Raw genomic sequence first — 19969 nt, forward strand, 5'->3', positions numbered from 1 at the left:
GGTCGCGGTCGCGGATAGGTCGCGAGTAGGTCCCGAAACGAACGTTTATGTAGGTATTGCTCGAGCACGCACGTGCGAACGGACAACGATCACTATGATCGATGGTCGTTCATGTGTACGGGGGTCAGTTTCCGCGGTTTATCTTTTCATTTCACCTTTATAAGTTATTTTCTGCGATTAGAAAGCCTCGAGCCTAGATTTAAGTTTCAGCGGGCATCGCGCCCGAAGAAAAGAAGAGGCCCGGCAAACTGCCATAGAAGAGGGCTGCAACAAATGGCTTATCATCCTCTGGATGGGAAATCCATCTAAAGCATGGAAAGTCATTCTTGTTACTACTTTGTCACTATGCTCGCCTTTAGAATTTGTAATATGTAGTAGTAGTATTTTTTTTTTCTGGTAGTATGTAGTAGTATTTTTTTTTCTGGCTGATGTCTACCATCATAACATTGGGCAAATCGCGATTTTTTATTAGCGTTTCGAGAAATTAATTGCGGGTTTTATTAGAGTTATGAATTAATCAAAATTCCGCGTTGTGAATTAGAATGTTTATTTCAGATTGCATCTGCTATAGTGTTGCGAATTGTAAAATATCGCGATTGTTCTTTCTAGTATCTTTTGTTAAGTGACATTAGAACTAAATTAGAAATTTGTTAAATTTACTATTTATCTTTATCGCGAATAATTGAAATAGTCGCGAATAGTTGAATTCCTTAAATTGAAGTAGTTTTCTTTCGTAATTGAAGTAGATTTCGTTTTAAAAGTTAATGTTGCTATGCTTTTTCATCGTGATTGTTTCGATTACTTTCTTAGTGTTGCGTTGATAACAAATGTCGCGTTTCTTTATGTAGTGTTACGTTTATAAAATGCCCAAACTCCCTCCATTGAAATTGTGCAGATACGTTCCTGAATCACTTAATGCAGTTAAAAAACTGCACAGAGGTGATTGTCAGCAGCCTTCATTACTGCTGCATTGGATTCTCGTAATTGGTGTTCCGAATATTTTAATACGAGTGCATAAATTAATATTTATTAGCGTTGCGAAAGTAAAATAGCCTGTTATAATTTCAGGAGTTTATTCCAAGTATACAAGGCATTCTTCGCGGTTTTCAGAATTTTCTATTTTATGTTTAATTTCAGTAAATTAATGTTACGAAATTGAAAAGATATTCCACCCTCGGTTTATTGTTCGGATTTATATTGAGTGGATGAGCTAATAGCCCTTTTGGCTACTTACTTATTTTCTTTCTTTTTCGGCGCTTCTTATTATCAGAGTGTTTGTTATTGAAAATACTGCTAAAAATATATTAGTTTTTTAATAAAAATATTTTTTGACATTGAGAAAAAGATATAATGAGTATCGCAGTTTGAAAATTTATTACCATAAGTCAGTAATGAATGTTCGTTATTGGAGTTGTAATGTTTTTATCTGTAGCGAATTTTTCTAACAATTTGACATTTTTATGCTTTTCCTTCAACTCTCACTTTTTTAAAGCATTAATCTATTATAAATTTGTTACAGATTCATTAACTTGTAGGAAAGTACCAAATGTACATACACGTGCATGAGTGTGAAACGGATTATACATACATACGAATGATAATATCTCAAAAACAGAATAGACCAAAGAGAATAATTTATAATTAACTGTATCTTGTAGACTTTATTTCAGGAAACATTGTAGGCATATCGCACATCATATTTAATATAATATTCCTTATTTCCTTTTTTTCTATTTTACTTCGAGTTTCATATTTTTATATAAAACTAATAAATATTTCGCGTAAAGAAAGAAGGATGAAACCTGGATGGATTGGAAGGCTCTCTATTTGCATTACCTATACATAGTGAGATATAAATAATCATTATTATTCATTATATATATATTATACACTGTACAATCAGGTATAATACAGTTATATGTTATTTTTAATTGTAATTTCAATCGTTATTAATGTAATGTTTTTATTTTCATGGATAGATGCACATAGATGTGAGATTTGGTGTCAGACGTTCTGAGATACCGATCGTGTAAAAAATTGAAGGCTTTGTTGGTTATGCCCTCTACGGTCGTATAATGTTCAGTTGTAGGTAAGGTATATAATCTGTTATATCTGTTAAGCAGCGTTTGATGGCGTTTGGTCCCCATTAATTTATCCACTGTAGTTTAGTTTATTCATATTGGCAGCCCTGTTGTTGATGACGTCATTGTAAAGTTCCGAAATTGAAATCAATAAGTGGTGTGCAATGTTGTGTGCACATGATAGTCGGAGCGAAATGGTGATTATATCAAAACAATTTGGCAGAGCGTATTGTTTTTATTTGTTAAGAACGAACCTGTAAATATTAATCAACAATATGGTACGGAACACGAAGAAAAAGCTGGCGATATTCGCCGGAACGTCAAAGTGTTTGATATACGTGAGTGAATTTCATTTCGTTTCAGCATGCTCGCTTTTGACGTCATTTAATCAAAAAATATCAGACGAGAAATTATTCTCCGTATTCTCTCTTAATTAGAGAAAGTATTATAGAAATGAAACACGCAAAAGGAAGTGCATCGTAACGTGCAAGTATTTACTTCCTATTTTAATAACTTTCTCCATGAACAGTCAGTTTTGAATTGAGTCGAAAACTCGTTTCCTTATTTAGTAATTCGTAATTTACATATGTACGCACGTTGCAAGTTTGCGAATTAAAATTAGGAATTTGTTTCAGGCAGAAGCAAAGTATTGTGCCTCTGAAATTCCTGGAGAGATAAAATACTATGAGTGAGTAGTTTTCATGAATATGTTTTATAAATGTGTCTATCTTATAATAAGTCAAAAAGAGGGGGAGTTTTTTTTCTTAAATTACAAAAGTTAAGGCGGTTAATGAAAGTAATTAAAGAAATGAAGTAACAACGAGAGATAGAAAGAGAAATCGGAAGAGGATGAAGGTGGAAGAAAGAGAAAAAAAAAAAAGGAAAGGAAGATTAAAGGGAATGTAAGGCATAACAGGAGCAAACATGTAATTATACACGTGCATTCGTTTTAGATGTTCTAGAACCGAATATTGTTGCGGTATTGGTTGTTGCGTATCACCAGGGCTACATTTTCATCATTTGTGGTATTATTGGTGCGCAAAACAGTTTATCAGATCGTTCTAATTATGATGATTTTGTCCAAAGAGATCAGAATCTTACAATTTTCTTACAATTTCTCGTCGTAGGATACTAGTTATAATTATGTTCCTGGTATGCTCCGGTGGTGGCTGGTGGTATCGATATTGGTTACAAGGAAGATACAGAGCTGCTGCGTCGGCTATTCCCACCAGAGCCTCGAATGCACGAGCTCAAAATTCTCTTCGAGGGCCGACGTGTCAGGGACAGAGGGCTCGCATTACGTACAATTCAGCGAGAAACACTGTATTATTGCATCGTATGTGGAAAGGCGAGTGTACACCCGTGACTCGTATAAATAATCGCGACGTATTCAATGTTGATCAATTGATTTGTGTTCTTAGGCCCTCAGAGAAACGGAGCAATGCCTGGTTACACCGGCAACGCGACAACGTCCACCCATTACCAGAATATGAGCGTTATGTTGAACGATGCGAACTGCCCGTACTATCAGTTATACGGTCCGCCTCCAAGCTACGAAACTGTGATAGCTCAAACACGTGGTAAGGTATCAAATCCGGCATCGCCAGAATCGACAAACGCGCGATCACCGAGCATCGCGCCAACGAATTCGAACGTGCCCCAATGTTTCTCTTATACCTGCAACTTCTCTGCGAGATTGAATAACAGTTTAGATCAAAGCGTGCAATACGCGAATGGCGGTACGAGTTCACGGCAGGTCGACGGTCGAGACGGTATCCCATTCGCGCATTTTCCGCAGTATTGCACGGTGACAGAGGGAACTATGAGGCAAAATGTATGCATTCCTTTTGCCTATCAGGAACAATCGTTCGTTACCAGGGATACCTTTAATCCTCTGTACCAAGCTAGTTCCATAAATTGTGTTCCATACCCGATGGACAAGTCGTCAGACACTTCGGACCCGGAGAATCAAACTTATCAAGTGTCGAATACCGAAAGATACACGATGGTAAATGTCGATTGCACGGCTGGTAGTAGTAGAGAACAAGGTATTTGGGAGTCGGACGATCGTTCCATTTCCAAAGCGCACGGTAGTCAAGTAAAAAGAGACACGAGCGAAAGAATTGAGAAAAATTTGGAAGAGGAGCGTGAAAGTACGTCGGAGGTAACAACGACGGGCTTCGACGACACGAAATCGATGGATTGGTCGGAAAATTTCGATTCGGAGTCGAGGAAGGGTCGTCGAGTGTACGGTGGTTCTTTAAAGGCAAGCGGCAGATACGCCGATAAAGAGAGATGCGAGGAATATTCCGTTCAGAGGGCTTTCTCGAGAATTTTGCCCCATTCCTGTGATGGACTTATTAACACAGAGCCAGCCACAACATCTGTCGATGTGTCCCATAACAAAAGCTCTTTAGCAGAGGGGGCTGATGTTAGTGCGAGTTCTTTTCAATCAAATCCATCCAATAATGTGATATTAGAGTGTTTCGGTTCCAATGGCGCGTCCTTCTCGATGGAGAATATCGAGAAAGTCGAACAGTCTCATTCTCGTCTCGTAAACACTAGTACAAATTCTGATCTTGAAAGTAAATTTAGGTTAGACAGATCGAAATCACTGGACTGAGCAGTTATATGGAATACATTGCTATCGTACTACGTATATATGTAGTGCTTATTCTTGTACACGTTATTGATTCACGCGTATTCGTGTATGATCGCGTTACCCCGAAATCGGTCATATTGATATCACGAGTCGTGATCAAACTTTCATCCCACAAAGTTCTCCTGTAATCGATATAACAAAATGAACGCAGTATTGTTTTCTTATCCAACTTTCTGAAGATTGGTGCGTGTGTCATTTGAGCCAAGTTTTTTCGGATTCTTTGTCGAACGAGAAGCAATGCTTAATCTATGGATTGTCTATTTTTTGATATACATGTCTATTATTATGTCTCTCTCTTCTTGGCTCTCTCTATATATCTATCTGTGTATCCATTTATCGATCAATCAATCAATCGATCTATTTATCTATCTATCTATCTATCCATCTATCTATCTATTTCTTTATCTATCTATCTGTCTGTCTATCTATTTGTCTGTCTCAATACGTATGGAGTTCAACTGCATTAAACTATTTACGTATGTTTGAAAATGTTTCGTTCGATGTACATTTATTTTCGTGGAGATCGTGTCGCGAAGCCAGAATTAAGAGTCGCCAGTACGTTCGATATTTATACGAATGTATATGATACACTAGATTCTCTCGTAATTCGAACAAGAGGCTCACGGGACCATATTTAATACTGTTCAGTTTGTCTCGATTATTTATCGGTTACGGGATAATTTATTATCTACCCAACAGCCGTTACCATAACGCGTGACTTGATTGGATCTCGTTTTTTACGATACGTGATACTGCCAGAAATCTTCGGTCAATGTCCCGTTCGAATTCGAACGATCGCTCCGAGCTGTAATGTTAATCGGTTAACATAAATACTCGATTACATATCTCCTTTTTCTTTCCTTTTACGAACGAGCTCAAACCAATTCCAATTACGCACAAGGGCGTCGCTCGACGCTGTACTTAATCGTCCTACATGAACGTATCGGTATGCCAATAACTCGTTAGCGCACCTTTTTCTAATCTTCGCACGAACGTCGTACTTTACAAAGCCACAGAACAGTTTCTAATTCTAATTATTAGGTTAAAAAAAAGTTATATTATAGACTATTTCATACGCCGTATTTTCAAAGGAAGATATTATAAATCAAGGGGATGGAGTTCGAGTGAAATCGGTTCTGTTCCTCTTTTTTTTTTTCTTTTTTTTTTAACGATGGAACCGTCGCTCGTTTTGCTTTCTCAGTTCAATCGAACGTCTTTTACGTGTTACGTATTTCTTTCATGTGCACGTTGATGCAGTTTCGGGAACGTTTAATGATTCTTCATTGACATCCTTCGAGGAACGCAGCAATTCGATGTATGTAATACGTTATTAATTTTAAGATACGCATATGCTACAAAATAGTTTTACGATTATTGCATTGTCAGATAGGATTGGGAGAGCGAGAGATTATATTGCCGCTCATAAATATCTGGACTATAATACGTGTACGGATGGTATACATTATGTCTCGTATGAAATTACTTTAAGCATTCAATTTTTATGTGTTTTTTTTTTTTTTTAATGGGAAACTAATGATCAAAAGTAATACTTTCAACAAAGAATAATGAGTTTTAATTATTTGCGTCAAAGTATCTATTTGTAATTTATCAATATATAATCTTTGCTACTCTGTAATTAAATTACATCATTTTAAAAGTGAGCATACGTCCGGATACTTTTAAGCGGATATATATATGTGTGCATGTATGTGTGTTACGTGTGTTGAGAATAAATGGCTGACCGACAGCTGAGATACTAAAAAAAAAAAAAAAAGGACTTTCATGGATATAGAGTAAGCTAAGGAAGATCAAGTGGGCGACCGATGGTACGAAACGCGGGAAATCCCACGAAAAGGAAATCTAATAGGAATTAAATTTTTTGAATCGTCGTTTACGGATCGCAATAGCTTGCAAAATGCCTTTCTTTTTACTTATCGATTATTGTCCTTTTCAACTTATACATACACTTAAATGCTGGTGCAAAATGGGTTGTATGTATCGATCAGTGTCACTAACAGTGTTAGAAACGAGAAAGATCACAAGTATAAGAGATGATAAGTCACATTTTTACGAAAGATCAATTTATAATATTCAATATGTTGTCAATTACTTTCACATCGAAATTACGTTTCTTTTTCTTATTTCCTCACTTCGAACTAACTCACTTTAAAAACCAACCAAATTAAAATCACTTATTTTCAGAGGGCTTGTATCTATTCCGTTGTTTAACCATATTTAAACTACTAAGCAAGACGGAAATGAGAGAAGATCGATAAAAATGGACTTGTCATAGCTTTCCGGTGTGATCTTGAAACGAGAAGGCACGGATAGGTCGCTGCGGATAGACGAAATCATTTAGTCAGGTTTGCCCGACGAAAGCTGCGTGTTAGAGTTGCAGTTATTTTTGCAACACGTCGAGTACAGTCGAAAGCAGAAATCGCGCCTTCACGTACCATCGCGTTTCTAAGTTTCCGATGCCGAAGTTTTCGATTGTAACAGCGGTCCAAAGAAAACAGTGTACGTGCCAATAACGAGTCCGTTAGATAAGGTAATGTCGAATAGAGCAAGTCGATCGATCTCGTAACAGAGGAGATATTATATATACATAGTATTATTTATTAAAATTATATATAATTATATAAGAATTACACACAAAACGCGTGCGTGTGTATGCACATACATGCATAATTATTTTTTGTAATCGATCCGAATGGATGAACTGTTTTAACAGTCCAATCGAATGAGAAAACGCTAATTAAATAACGCATAAGGTATAAAGTAACATGCCGAGTTACTATCGTTCCGGATTACGGGGGGTCTTCTGTAGATTCAGGAAACACTATATTTTGCGTGCGTGCGTAGTTTGCGTGTTATAGCCCTAAACGATCGATAAATAGTCCGAATGATCCTCTCACCGTAACGTGCAATCATATTCGTATTAATATACTGTAAGATATATTGTACCTCACGAAAAGGGTTGTCTTTGCTGAAATAAAGACAAAATATTTATTCACATAAGAGACTTTCAAAGTGAATCAGTTGAAGGGATTGCTGCAATAAGACGCGACATAAATGAATTCAGAATCATCGTCACTTTTTAACTTGCAATCGATTTCGTAGTTCACTTTGACATTTGAAATCTTTCCCAATCTTCGCCAATTCTATATATAAAATCTGTCCCAATGAATGCAATTTAAACGCGGAGCTGCTTTCTTATTGCTGCAAACTCATCAATTGTACTTTAGCCAGGTTGCGTGTTTCAACTGAATTTTTATTTCTCTCACATTGAACATTGACTGTTTGAAAGTAGATTCTTTATAAGTAGACTGTGGATATTCGTGTAAATTTAGATTTTAAGATCCATAAATATCCGCAGTCTATTTACAAGTGCATACAGCCACTTCAGAAAGCCTCCGTACGCACGACGAAAAATTATCGATATTTTAAACTCCCATTAACTCTATAAAAAATATCGTACAACAGATTTTTAAGCGATCGTCGTAAAGGGAATACTTTAACCCTAAGAGTTTGTGGTGAAGTTAGTTATAAAAAAAATTTTTTAGTTTGAATTTGCAAAATTTTCGAAAGAAAAAGTATCATTACTTTCTAAAATGACGTAAAAATATCTTTGAAAAAAAAAACAAACGCAGGATTTTGGATGTGGAAATTTCACGTTTTATAAAAATGAGTATAAGATTGATAGATCTAAGATTTTTCGTTATAACAGTTTAAAGTGTCGATAATTTTCCTGTTCGGCTTAGAATTCTCACATTTAACAGGAAATTCTCCTGAAAATTCGATGATATTCTAATTGTCGATAATTGTTCATTGTATGTACGAAGACTTTCTGAAGTATCTGTATATCATCTTCTTTACGCAGTAAATTCAATTTCCTAATTTCTGTTCGTCTTTGGTTTACCTGCACGTTTAAATCGTTCGTTAGAATTTTTTTTTTTTCTTTTATAGAAATAAAGTTATTGTGATATGATAATGCGTTACCGGTTGCGCAAGAGGGAAACTACTTGCGATCAAATTATTTTATTCTCACTGAACAGCGAAAGAGAGACAGATAAATAGAGATAAAAGGATAGAGGAGTGATGGTCGAGGAAGAAAGGGAAATACTGTTTTTTTTTTTTTTTTTCTTTACACGAACAAGTACGATTCGCAATTAATTGGAAAAGTAACGCGCGTTTGTCAGATTCGTATAGATAAGAATAAATAGGAGAAATACGATAATACTGTTGGATCAGGATGGTAAACGACACGGTTACCGGCGCGAAGTGACGGTAAAAGATGGCAGGTTGTACCCAGCCTCGGAGGAAATCAATATTGGGAGAAGATTGGTAGGGGGGTTGGAGGTGCGTCAAAGCATCCCCATAAGAGAGAGCCACGGAAAGTTAGGAGCGCCGATATAGTGGCTGAGCCGAGGAAAACGCTGGAAAATGTCATAGTCCTCGAGGACGGTACAGTTTCGAGTAATACCTCTCTTCTCCTTGATTCTCTCTCCATTTTCCCTTTCCCTCCATTTTCTCCCGCCTCGCCCCGTCACTCTACCGTACCGAAACTCCCTCCGTCACATCGTCAAAGCCTAGAATTCGTCCTCGGTACAGTGAATCGATAAATTGTAAGTGATAGTGCGCGAATTGGTGATTACGCGATCAAGCCAAAATGTCGGTGAAGGTGAGTGATACGTATTGAACACATGAAACGTTACTTCGGCTAAATCGAGCAGTATTGAACTTTGAATTTTGATTGAATTGATTTGAGAGAATCGATGAAAATGGAATCTTGATCCGCCCGGCTCTTAATTATATTTTATTATCTTTCTGTCCTTTCGAATATAAGCGTTATAGTGAACTGTAGTTAGAATTATAGACACGACGTCGTAAATTGGTTTGGCATTGTGAATTGCATTTTTTTAAACAATGGACTTTCACAGGAGACGATCGCGTTCATTGTCGTGTGTAGGTGTATACAATATTGTGTATATTATCGTATACATCTATACGTGTATGACACGCGTGCACAGGCCAGAACAAATTTTTCTCGTTATCGCCTGATAATACTGTGTCATTGACGCATTTTGGTGTCATATGGCACGCAGAATCGCACGGTTGTATAGCTAGTGATCGAGCAATCATATGGAATACAATAATTAAAAAGCTCGTAACGAAAACGATCCAAATTTTCAACCTCTTGATGCATTTTAACGAACAGAATCTACATTCATAACAAATGAACGAATATTACCAAAAAAAAAAAAAAAACGATCCGTATCTTGACTTGTGAAAATTAATATCATTACCATAAAAATTTTCCTCAAGAGCCTCAATTTCAAAGAAAGAAAAGATGAAATACATTGAACAGAGTTCTTTTGTCTTCCTGGAAAATGGTCACTCTTGTTATGGACTCTTCAATCGTCATAATTATTTTAAAAAAGGAACGATCCGCGGCTGTAGTGCGGAATGAATGGAACGAAATTTTGAGGGAATTGTGGAAAGAGGGAGAGGATCCTAAATTTAGAGGCGGATCTTTATTAGTTTTTGAGATGTTAATAAAAAACTTCAAGTATGATGCATTGAATTCTATATACCTATATAGACACGACCAGTAAAACAATTAATGATGTATTAGTTATTATCGGTAAAACTGTCTACATGCTAATGATACCAGCCTGTAGGATGTTCCACTTAAACTCTGACTATATATCAAATTTCAGTAACACTGAATTTTTTCTACACAGATGTAATATTTAATTAGGTTCTCTATCAGCTTGACCCGTATTGAAATTGGGTTGGGTTTTTTTTATTTCATTTATTTTAATCGGCCGGTCACCAATTATCTATAAAACGTTGATAAAGTTCTTCAATGTTGGATTTTAAGTATAACACCTTGTAGAAACTGAAGACAGTATCGCTCAATTACGTCATCAATTATTTGACAGTTGACAGCGACCACGATGATTATACGACGCTGACTAATAGATACACCATAATACAGAGTATGGTATAGGCAAAATTCAATCCACTGTACCCAAAGTAGTTTCTTTTTTATTGTATATCTCGGAAACTAAAAAAAAAGATCCGTCGCTAAAGTTTTGTACTCGGGATCCTCTCCTCTCTGCCCCGGCCTCTTGAAATTTCGTTTCATTCCAACGAATGGGCCATACCGCCTCGCTTTCCTCCTCAGATGCGAGCGTCGTGAATATATAGCGGAACACGATGCGAGACGAGAAGCATTCTGATCGTATTAACGAGGCTACAAGTGTCCGTTTCCTGCTAGGAGGTCAGAGACGAAACAAGCAACTCGATTGTGGACGCGTGCGCGCGCTTCTTCAGATCTTCGTATTTGCACGCGTGCAGTTGCCGCGTGCAGTAGCTTGCAGTTTCGACACAGGCGTTCGGTTGTGTTTCTTTCACCAAGTGTTCTCTCATCGTTGCTTCTTTCTTCGTTCGATCATTGCGTTTGTTTAAAGATTTTTCGGTCAGTCAGTCTCTCTACAAACTCTAGTTGTCATTTGTATATATGTATACATATATTTATGCAAATTCATATTTTTATAAATGCAGTTCAAGAAGTGGAACCCAAACAGACGAGTAAGATTTGAATCTTTGAATACTTTTGCATGTTTGACACACTCTTTTATCTTTAGATCTCCCATGTAAATATGTAAAGATCCGTAGTTCACCAATCATATGTAAGAAGAAAGTCCAATATATGTAATGGTATTTAAAAAATGGAAGATTGCGCAAATTTCCAATTGATAAATTTTTTTTTTTTTTTTAGTATTCCGCCGATAATTTTTACTTTCATTCTCGCAGCGATGACATTGAGGGTTTCACTCGTTGTTGAAATATATCGTCGGGATATATATAGCTTAATTGCGAATGTACGAATTACAGTCAAATTGAAGAATACTGCGGGGGATCGGATGTACGTCGTAACTGATTCTACTCAATTCCATTCTGAGCAATTCCCTGATTAGAATGAAAGTTCGGCTATTTCAGAAATGTTTACTTCACGAACAATCGTGTTTTCCGTTTCATTTGAAAGACGAATGAGAAATCCAGGTGTTTGTAACCTAAAGTTTACTCGGCGGTATGTATTTTTAGTTTCGTCTAAAAACGTATCACCATGAGTAATTTCGTCAGTGAATTTTCACACTGTGCTCCCGCTACCGACACTTCAAGATACCGTATGTTTTTTTCGCTTAATTCTTGTTCTTGGCCGTGGTGTTTTTTTAAAATTGTTTCATTCCGATTTGACTTGATCTAACGCAAGATCCTTTCATCTTCCGTTCGATTTGAAAGAATCAAAAGACTGCAATCCCGTTGTTTCTGATTACAACAGACTATGAATTCATATATACGTAAAGTTCAGAGAAGTTGCAAAGAAGTTAAGTTCTATTTTTTCAATATTATAACAAGTAACGTAGTCGCCTAATATAAGACCTTAGCTTATCTTCGATGTGATTGCGATGTTTTTTTTTGTCATACTTTAAAAATGTGTAAAAGAAAATTCAAGAAAGGTGCTTTTAGTCAAGAGTTATGTTGTTTAAAATACATTTCACATTAGGCGACTTTGTCCTATTATTCTTTGGATATTTTGTATATTTTTCCACATTACGTGCGTTCTTTATGTTCTTGCAATTTTTAATAAATGTGAAAAGTCCGCAATCGTTTGTAGAAAGAAAAATGTCATTTGCTCTTGTTCATTAATATCTTTATTTTTGATAAAGAAAATTTGAACACGAAACTGAGTAAAATTTGTGTCTGTGAACGACCACGTTTTCTAGCTTGTTTATGATTTTGTTTCAGATGATGATGTACAAGCAGGCCGAGTTCGAGGACGAGGAGAACAGCAGCATCGGCTCTGTCGCTTTGAACAGCGAGGGTATCAGCACTTCGGCGACGCACATCAGATACAATTCGGTTGGTTCCCTACTTTCCTCGCGCGGAAAAGCGAAAGAATTTCAAGAAAGTAAAGTATTTGTACATAGTTGCTTCAAGTCGGAAGGTTTTGGGTCGAGCATTGATAGATATTCACAGATTAAGTATATAACGTGAGTAGCGCGATTCGAAAATTCTGACCTTTCTAGTCTAGTGATAAGTTTGTGAAGAATAGCTGTGAAAGGAGCTTTTGATTTATGTACATACTGTTCTACATAGCGTAGAACTAAATTTATACTATAAGCGAAGTTAGAGAGAGCCTGTGGCTGAGAACAACATGGAACTCTGTTGAAGACTTTAATTTTAAGAGACTCGAGTTTGATTTTATCTTCACAAATTTACATCTGTTCGTGTGTTTTTGGTAAATAGGGATTCTCGCTGTGGAGAGCTAGAAGTCCACTCGAAAGATGTCTCTTCATCATTTGCGCGGGATTTTTATTGATGGTCGTGATGCTGTCGATAGTCATCAGCAGCAAGAATAGCTGGGACGAGGCACAAATACTTCATGTCACCTCGCACGGAGAAAGTGAGCTATGAAACAAATATTACGTTGCTGTATATTATATCATAATAATTGTTTAATTATTTGTTTTAATTACTGTTTTACTAGCAATGTGTCTTTTTTCTTTTTAGAAATTTATTATTTTTCTCTTAAGTAACAGTATAAATTATTGTGGGTAGAATCTCTGGAAGGAGAGTATTTAGATGTGTGATCTTGTTTTAGATGGTACACCCTGTTTAACTGAACACTGTGTCACGGTAGCCGCCTCCATTATAAATAGCATAGATCCTTCGGTCGATCCGTGTGACGATTTTTATGAATATGCGTGTGGTGGTTGGATCAAGAAAAACCCCATACCAGAGGGAAACAGCATGTGGGGAACGTTCGATAAGTTCGAGCAAGACAATCAGCTGGTTATAAAGAATGTTCTTGGTAAAAAAAAAAAGTGAACCATCTGTAACTTTGTGAATGCTTGTGGTAATTAAGTAATTTTTTTGGGGAAAAAGGCTTGTAGATCTAAATATATAAATATGCAGGATGTTTCAAATTTGATGGAATCTATTAAATTTAATTCTCAATTACTTTTTCCATAAAATCACTGTTTTCCACAAAGCTGACATCAGACTCGTACTCTGCTGTTCTCTGCTGACTCTTTCATTTTTCCTTTCTTGTAATTGCAGGAAAACCGTTCGAAGAAATGAAGTCAAAGGCCGAGAAGAAAGCAAAATATTACTTTCTCTCCTGTATGGACGCGAATGATACAATCGAAACACTTGGCGCGAAACCGATGCTGGATTTATTGGATTCTATCGGTGGCTGGAACATTTCTGGGAAATTCAATGTTAGCCAGTGGTCCTTGCAGAATACTATGCATATTCTGCAAAATGTTTATAACATGGATGGTTTGTTTGCATGGGCGGTAAACGAAGATGATCGGAATAGCAGCAGACACATTATACAGGTAAGGCACCATTTGGTATCAAACTGGAATCAGTATCATTTAGTTACATAATAAACAATTCTCTTGAAATCTCGTCGAAACAATATAATACCTAGAATAGATAGTAGACGAGATCAACTGGCAAAAATGTTAAAAGTTTCCCGAACAATTCAAATGATATACAATTAATATACAAAATGATTTATATTTTCAAGATCGATCAAGGAGGTTTAACGCTGCCAACCACCGACAACTACCTAAACGTCACTAGTAATAAAGTGTTGGCCGCTTACTTGGAATACATGACGAAGGTACAATGGCAATGATTTACCTCGTTTCGTTTACCTCGATTTCCTTCATTTTCGGCACCTTGTAATCTCGTAACCGGTGAATCGAGTACAGGTACTCGTACACGTTTGCAGATAGGCGTGCTGCTAGGTGGAAAGGAAAATTCGACAAGGAAACAGATGGACGATGTGATAAAGTTCGAGACGGAGTTGGCGAGTATTATGACACCACTGGAGGATCGCCGGGACAAAGAGAAGCTTTACAATTTGATGTCTTTGAAGGAATTGCAACGTAAAGCGCCTTTCGTAAGTATTTTGAATTGCATTTTCTCATTTGTCGCACAGTTGACTTTTCACTAGTTCATAGTTAAATACAATGGGAATTATGATTTTTCTGTAATTCGTACCGAAAATCGAGATTCCACTGTACCCTTGTTATTTCGTGTTATTTCCTAACTACTCGATTAACTGTAGATATCTTGGTTGGACTATTTTCAAAATGCAACGGGGCTCGTTAACATAAAGATGACCAACGAAACAACGATCGTGAACAATGCTCCAGAATATTTCGTCAAATTGTCCAAGCTGGTATTAGACTACAACAAAACGAACGATAAGAAAGTGTGAGTATTCTCTCGAAAATCTACGTTGGTTAATCCATTTTCCTTTCTTTTTATCTTTTTCACCTTGTTAAGGATAGGATTCTCAAAATCTCGAAACTTCTCGAAATTCGAAACTTTTCTCGATTTTAGTTGCTGATGAAATAGACAATGCTCCTTAGAAAAAAGGAGGCAGGAAAAGAATAATCATTTCGAGTTTCAAGATTCGAGTTTCGCGGGTCTGAAAGTTAGGTTTCGACTCATCTCGACTCTATTTTTTGCTCTCTGTCCTCCTCTTTTTTACTTTTTCTTTTTCTCTTTCTCTTTTCCCCCGAACAGGATACTGAATAATTATCTGGTTTGGCAAACCGTGAGAACTCTAACCGCCTGCCTGTCAAAACCGTTTCGCGACGCTTACAAGGGCCTCAGGAAAGCTTTGATCGGCTCGGAGGGCCGCGAGGAGCAATGGCGTTATTGCGTCAGCGATACGCATAATGCGATGGGTTTTGCAATTGGTGCGATGTTCGTTAGAGAAGTTTTCCATGGAAAGAGCAAACCCATGGTTAATTCACATTCAATATTTTTCAATGATAATAGATGTACGTGCTCCTAAGAGCGATGTCGGCTTTAAACGGTGATTTAATCGATTCCAGGCGGAGAAGATGATCGATCAAGTGCGCAAAGCTTTTACCAAGAACTTGAAAAACCTCGATTGGATGGACGCGGAGACGAGGAGGGCAGCCGAAGAGAAAGCGAATGCGATCACCGATATGGTCGGGTTTCCGAATTTCATCTTGAAACCGAACGAACTCGACGAACGTTACAATGATCTAACAATAAAGAAGAACGAGTATTTTCAAAACAACATACGGGTGAACAAGTATAATTTGCGAAAAAATCTAGAGAAGCTCAATCAGCCTGTGAATAAAACTACTTGGATAATGACGCCTCCCACAGTGAACGCTTATTACTGGCCTACGAAAAATCAAATGGTTTTTCCCGCTGGTATCCTACAGAGTCCGTTCTATGATATAGAGAATCCTAATAGTTTGAATTTTGGTGGTATAGGCGTTGTCATGGGGCATGAATTGACTCACGCATTCGACGACCAAGGTATTGGCGTATTTTCTACTATATTTTCATTTTGACTTTATATCTCTCTATTTATCGTTTTCACAATCTTAGGAAGGGAATACGATTTGCATGGAAACTTGAATCAATGGTGGAATAACGCTACGATAGAGAGATTTAAAAACAGAACTGAGTGTTTCGTTGAACAGTACGGCAATTTTGAAATACATAGTCGACGCGTGAATGGACGGCAAACATTGGGTCAGTTACACTAATAATTAGACTGAATGATATTTTTTAAGATTACACATCATGACCAATGGAATTGATTTCTTTTAGGAGAAAATATTGCAGATAATGGTGGTCTCAAAGCAGCGTTTCATGCGTATCTTTCAACGCCTATGAGCTACAAGGATCAATTACCTCTGCCTGGTCTTAATTTGACACATCGACAATTATTCTTCCTAAATTTCGCCCAGGTGAATGATCTTTTAATTATGATATTCAATTCTCTCAATTGCTTGATACACAGATATTAAACTCTTTTATTTTTACTGCATTGCTGTATTAAAGAAATGGTTTATTGCTATTAGGTTTGGTGTTCCTCTGTAATGTCCGAGGCAATAGCTCTTCAAATCAAGAAAGATTCCCATTGTCCGCCAAAATATAGAGTGATAGGGTCACTCTCAAATCTACCGGAGTTTGCAACTGAGTTTAACTGTCCCGAAGGATCGCGAATGAATCCGGTTCACAAATGTGAAGTGTGGTAATGCGTCTTTCTCTTGGATTGTCTGTGTGGAACTTGTATCGTTCAATTTCATTGCCGGTATCTTACGGAACGAGTCATTGCAAAAATTCAGATCGCTTCGCGCTTCTATCTCCAGAGCAACGAGCGTCACTGTTTTCGATCTTTTTCACTTTTATTTGACCGTTGCGAGTAGAAAGTAACGTAAACGAGAAGAAGCAAACTAGCGATCTTTTACAAATGATCGTGTACGCACATGGGATACGCGAAGCCTGAATATTCCACGAATGAAAGAAACGAGAGATAGAAGCGACGAGCGCAACGAATCCCGTTGCGACCATGTGATTTTATCCAGTGTGAAATGTTAAACGTCCATTTGCTGATTCGCACTGCTGATTTATTCAAAGGCATCAGAATCATAAGGAGAATTGAATCTGCGCGAGTTCAAGTGTGTGTTTCAGCGAACGTCGAACGAGTTATATGTAATTTCAATAGGATCGGATCAACTTTTGAGATTTCGTAATTCGGATAAATCAAACATCGATCGAAGGTCGGCTTACACGCGTTCAGTGTTGTATCGATTCTTTTTTTTTTTTTTTTTTTTTTTTTTTTTTTTCGTTCAAAATAATCGATAAGGCCAGTTCTGGAGCCAGACCACGGAATCGTTGAATTTCCTTACACCACTATATATTCGAAACGCGCCATACAACGCGTCGATGTAAATTCACTGTGGTTCATCGTGATCACTGGGGACGATTTAATCCATCGAACCAATCGACCGACCAACTTCTGATCGTCGTTTTACCCGTAAACAAAAGCGCGCACTTCTACGTGATAAGTGATTTTTCACTTTTATACTTGAAATCATTATTATCCGTTCGAATCGTACGATTCGAGTACACGTTAAAGACGTTGACGCTGCATACATAACACGTTTAACAACGCTTGTATATATCTGCAGAGTATAAAGGCACATTCATATTTCTCCATCCAGTTGACACAGTGCATTCGTTCCTACAAGCAACGAGAAGAAACAGATCAGCAGCAATTTAAAAAAAGAAAAAAAAAGAAGAAAAAAAGAGAGTAAAAAGATGTGCAGTTGTAAAAACAAAGAAATAGTTTATTCAGTTGGGATTTTTTTCTGTTCTGTTCCATTTGTGCTGAAGCAGCGATTCTCACCGATCTCGATGAGCCATGGCGATTATAAACGGCATATTGCTGTGATTTCTGCAGGCAGGAAGTTAAGCTCTAGCAATAAGCTTAAGAAATTTAATTTTCTAAACAAACTACATGCTATACAGTTATATATAGGATAGAAACGGTATGTCGAGCCAAGGAGTGCAATTCAAAATGTTTCTACGGACGTTCGAGCAAGTATTTTTAAATGCGTTTAAAAGTATATTCGATAATTAAATGAATCAGAAGTCTCTTTCATTAAAACAATCTGAAATAAATATGGATAAAATTTGTGGAAGAAGTTAGAAGAAACAGAAGATTTATTGATAAAATAGGCATTTAAAATCTTGAATACTTGAGCCTGATATTTGAAAATAATAAGAACAGAATCAAAAGTGAAATCGTCCAAGCACAAATTTATTGGAAGATCTAAATATTTATCTTTATAAATAATATATCTCGAAGATTCATTTTTGTTGTTCTTTCAACCATCGAACGAACGTTCGTGATTAACAAAAGAAAGATGATCGTCGAAAAATATTGTATATTTCATGCTCGACTAATTTCCTTTCTTCATTCGATGACGAATGAAATGTAAAGTTGATGACAGTCGTCTGTTATCTTTTACGTACATTACATACTTTACAAAGAAGTGCAAGAATGATCGGGAAAACAATTTCGTGCGTTGAACAAGAAATGTTTCGAAATTAACAATTGTGCCGGGCGTTCTAATATTGTATAATGTTCGAAAACATATCTTTCTTAACGACGCACGTGTAAATCAAATAAAGGATAAATTAAATAATAACACGAAGATTTTATTAATTGCAGGAAAGAAAAATGCGACACGAGAGACTTGCGTAATTTTTATTCCCTTTGGCTTCTCCTTCTTCTCCCATGAGCGAAGATTAGCATGAAAAACTGATATTGGATTCTTAATTTATTTTGTCAAAAAAAAAAAAAAAGAAGAAAAAAATGCCACAGACAAACAGTGCAAGAAATGCATAGACAAAGTAATTGATTTCTAATTTTATGATCTTGTGAAATTATTCTTCTGTGTTAGAAAGAGATATTTCTTTTTTCTTTTTTTCTTTTTAAATTGGTAAGTTCTTTCATTCGTATCTAACTAGTAATTGTATGAATAGAATACAAATCAAGAATTCGAACAACTAATGAGAAATTAGAAATTTAACGTGAACAAATTATTTCCATTAATTTATAGGTCGCAAATGTGACGGCAGATGATACTAGAAATAAAAAGAAAAATTCCTACATGAACAATGGCAGTATTTCAATTTGTTATACGTGTAATTCATGAGATTTTTATTACGACATTCGTCAAGTTTTATCTTTTTCTGTAAGTATTTTAACAATTTTGAACGAGAGTGTGGAATAATTTTAAAAACTTAAGAAATTAGGGAAACAGTTTTAGAAGCATTGTAATTTTGAATAAATTCATTTTTTCGACGACGTTGACACGTTTAAGACCTGTTAATCAAACAGTTTCCACATATCGCTAGATAATGGTAAGTAAGTGTGCTGACAAATAACGTTTCTGTTATGACGCGAAGATACGAGCAAGTTCTGTCGATACGAAGATATTGTGTAAAACAAACGATTTAATTCTTTATGTTAACCACTTTTAAGGTATCTAAGATGATGAGTAAATTAAAAATGTAAAAGAAAACTCGTTCTTTTTGAATGTATTCAGGGTCACGGAAGCATTTGAATACTTATAGAAATCTTTTATGAATATAGGTATTATGTGTGTTACACAGAATCTGAAAATGTAGCAGTAAATGGCTTGTAACTTCTATATACATTTCCAGATTGGTTTTAAATTTCACTAATATGATACTCGTGTCTCATTACAGAGCTAATGAAATTTCAGGAAGTTTCATATAACACTTAGAATGTATTTATAAAAGTTTTCTATACTGAGTTTCCTATACCTTC

General features: G+C 36.4%; 2 protein-coding genes across 7 annotated transcripts; both read left to right on the top strand.

Moving 5' to 3' along the window:
* Positions 1-1787: 1787 nt before the first annotated feature.
* LOC122530346 lies at positions 1788-7758 on the top strand. 2 transcript variants are annotated; one of them, XM_043657211.1, is made up of 7 exons: positions 1788-1845; positions 1980-2089; positions 2165-2419; positions 2717-2769; positions 3035-3115; positions 3209-3429; positions 3503-7758. In XM_043657211.1, exons 3-7 carry the CDS (start codon positions 2357-2359, stop codon positions 4702-4704), a joined length of 1620 nt encoding a protein of 539 aa, XP_043513146.1. In that variant the 5' UTR covers positions 1788-1845; positions 1980-2089; positions 2165-2356; the 3' UTR covers positions 4705-7758. The 2 variants fall into 2 exon arrangements, with proteins under 2 accessions (XP_043513146.1, XP_043513145.1); XM_043657210.1 differs by having other exon boundaries at positions 2170-2419.
* On the top strand, positions 3554-18821 carry LOC122530344 (endothelin-converting enzyme homolog). 5 transcript variants are annotated; one of them, XM_043657208.1, is made up of 14 exons: positions 11053-11227; positions 11314-11340; positions 12562-12675; positions 13063-13219; positions 13418-13627; positions 13876-14156; positions 14351-14446; positions 14558-14728; positions 14897-15045; positions 15361-15583; positions 15675-16134; positions 16207-16353; positions 16432-16571; positions 16686-18821. In XM_043657208.1, exons 3-14 carry the CDS (start codon positions 12562-12564, stop codon positions 16860-16862), a joined length of 2325 nt encoding a protein of 774 aa, XP_043513143.1. In that variant the 5' UTR covers positions 11053-11227; positions 11314-11340; the 3' UTR covers positions 16863-18821. The 5 variants fall into 5 exon arrangements, with proteins under 5 accessions (XP_043513144.1, XP_043513142.1, XP_043513141.1 ...); XM_043657209.1 differs by lacking the exons at positions 11053-11227; positions 11314-11340 and adding an exon at positions 3554-3661; XM_043657207.1 differs by lacking the exons at positions 11053-11227; positions 11314-11340 and adding an exon at positions 7174-7291.
* Positions 18822-19969: the final 1148 nt, after the last annotated feature.

This window comes from Frieseomelitta varia, unplaced genomic scaffold, assembly GCF_011392965.1.
Source record: "Frieseomelitta varia isolate USP_RPSP 00005682 unplaced genomic scaffold, Fvar_1.2 scaffold_34, whole genome shotgun sequence".
NCBI classification, from domain to species: Eukaryota; Metazoa; Arthropoda; class Insecta; order Hymenoptera; family Apidae; genus Frieseomelitta; species Frieseomelitta varia.

What these genes read in the sequence shown, in the direction of transcription:
- LOC122530346 (XM_043657211.1), top strand. Translation starts at nt 2,357, where the DNA reads ATGGTACGGAACACGAAGAAAAAGCTGGCGATATTCGCCGGAACGTCA. An exon ending in CGTCAAAGTGTTTGATATAC is followed by an intron (nt 2,420 to 2,716) that starts GTGAGTGAATTT and finishes AATTTGTTTCAG; the next exon opens with GCAGAAGCAAAGTATTGTGC. An exon ending in ATTGCATCGTATGTGGAAAG is followed by an intron (nt 3,430 to 3,502) that starts GCGAGTGTACAC and finishes TTGTGTTCTTAG; the next exon opens with GCCCTCAGAGAAACGGAGCA.
- LOC122530344 (XM_043657205.1), top strand. Translation starts at nt 11,308, where the DNA reads ATGCAGTTCAAGAAGTGGAACCCAAACAGACGA. An exon ending in ACTTGGAATACATGACGAAG is followed by an intron (nt 14,447 to 14,557) that starts GTACAATGGCAA and finishes ACACGTTTGCAG; the next exon opens with ATAGGCGTGCTGCTAGGTGG. An exon ending in GAATGGACGGCAAACATTGG is followed by an intron (nt 16,354 to 16,431) that starts GTCAGTTACACT and finishes GATTTCTTTTAG; the next exon opens with GAGAAAATATTGCAGATAAT.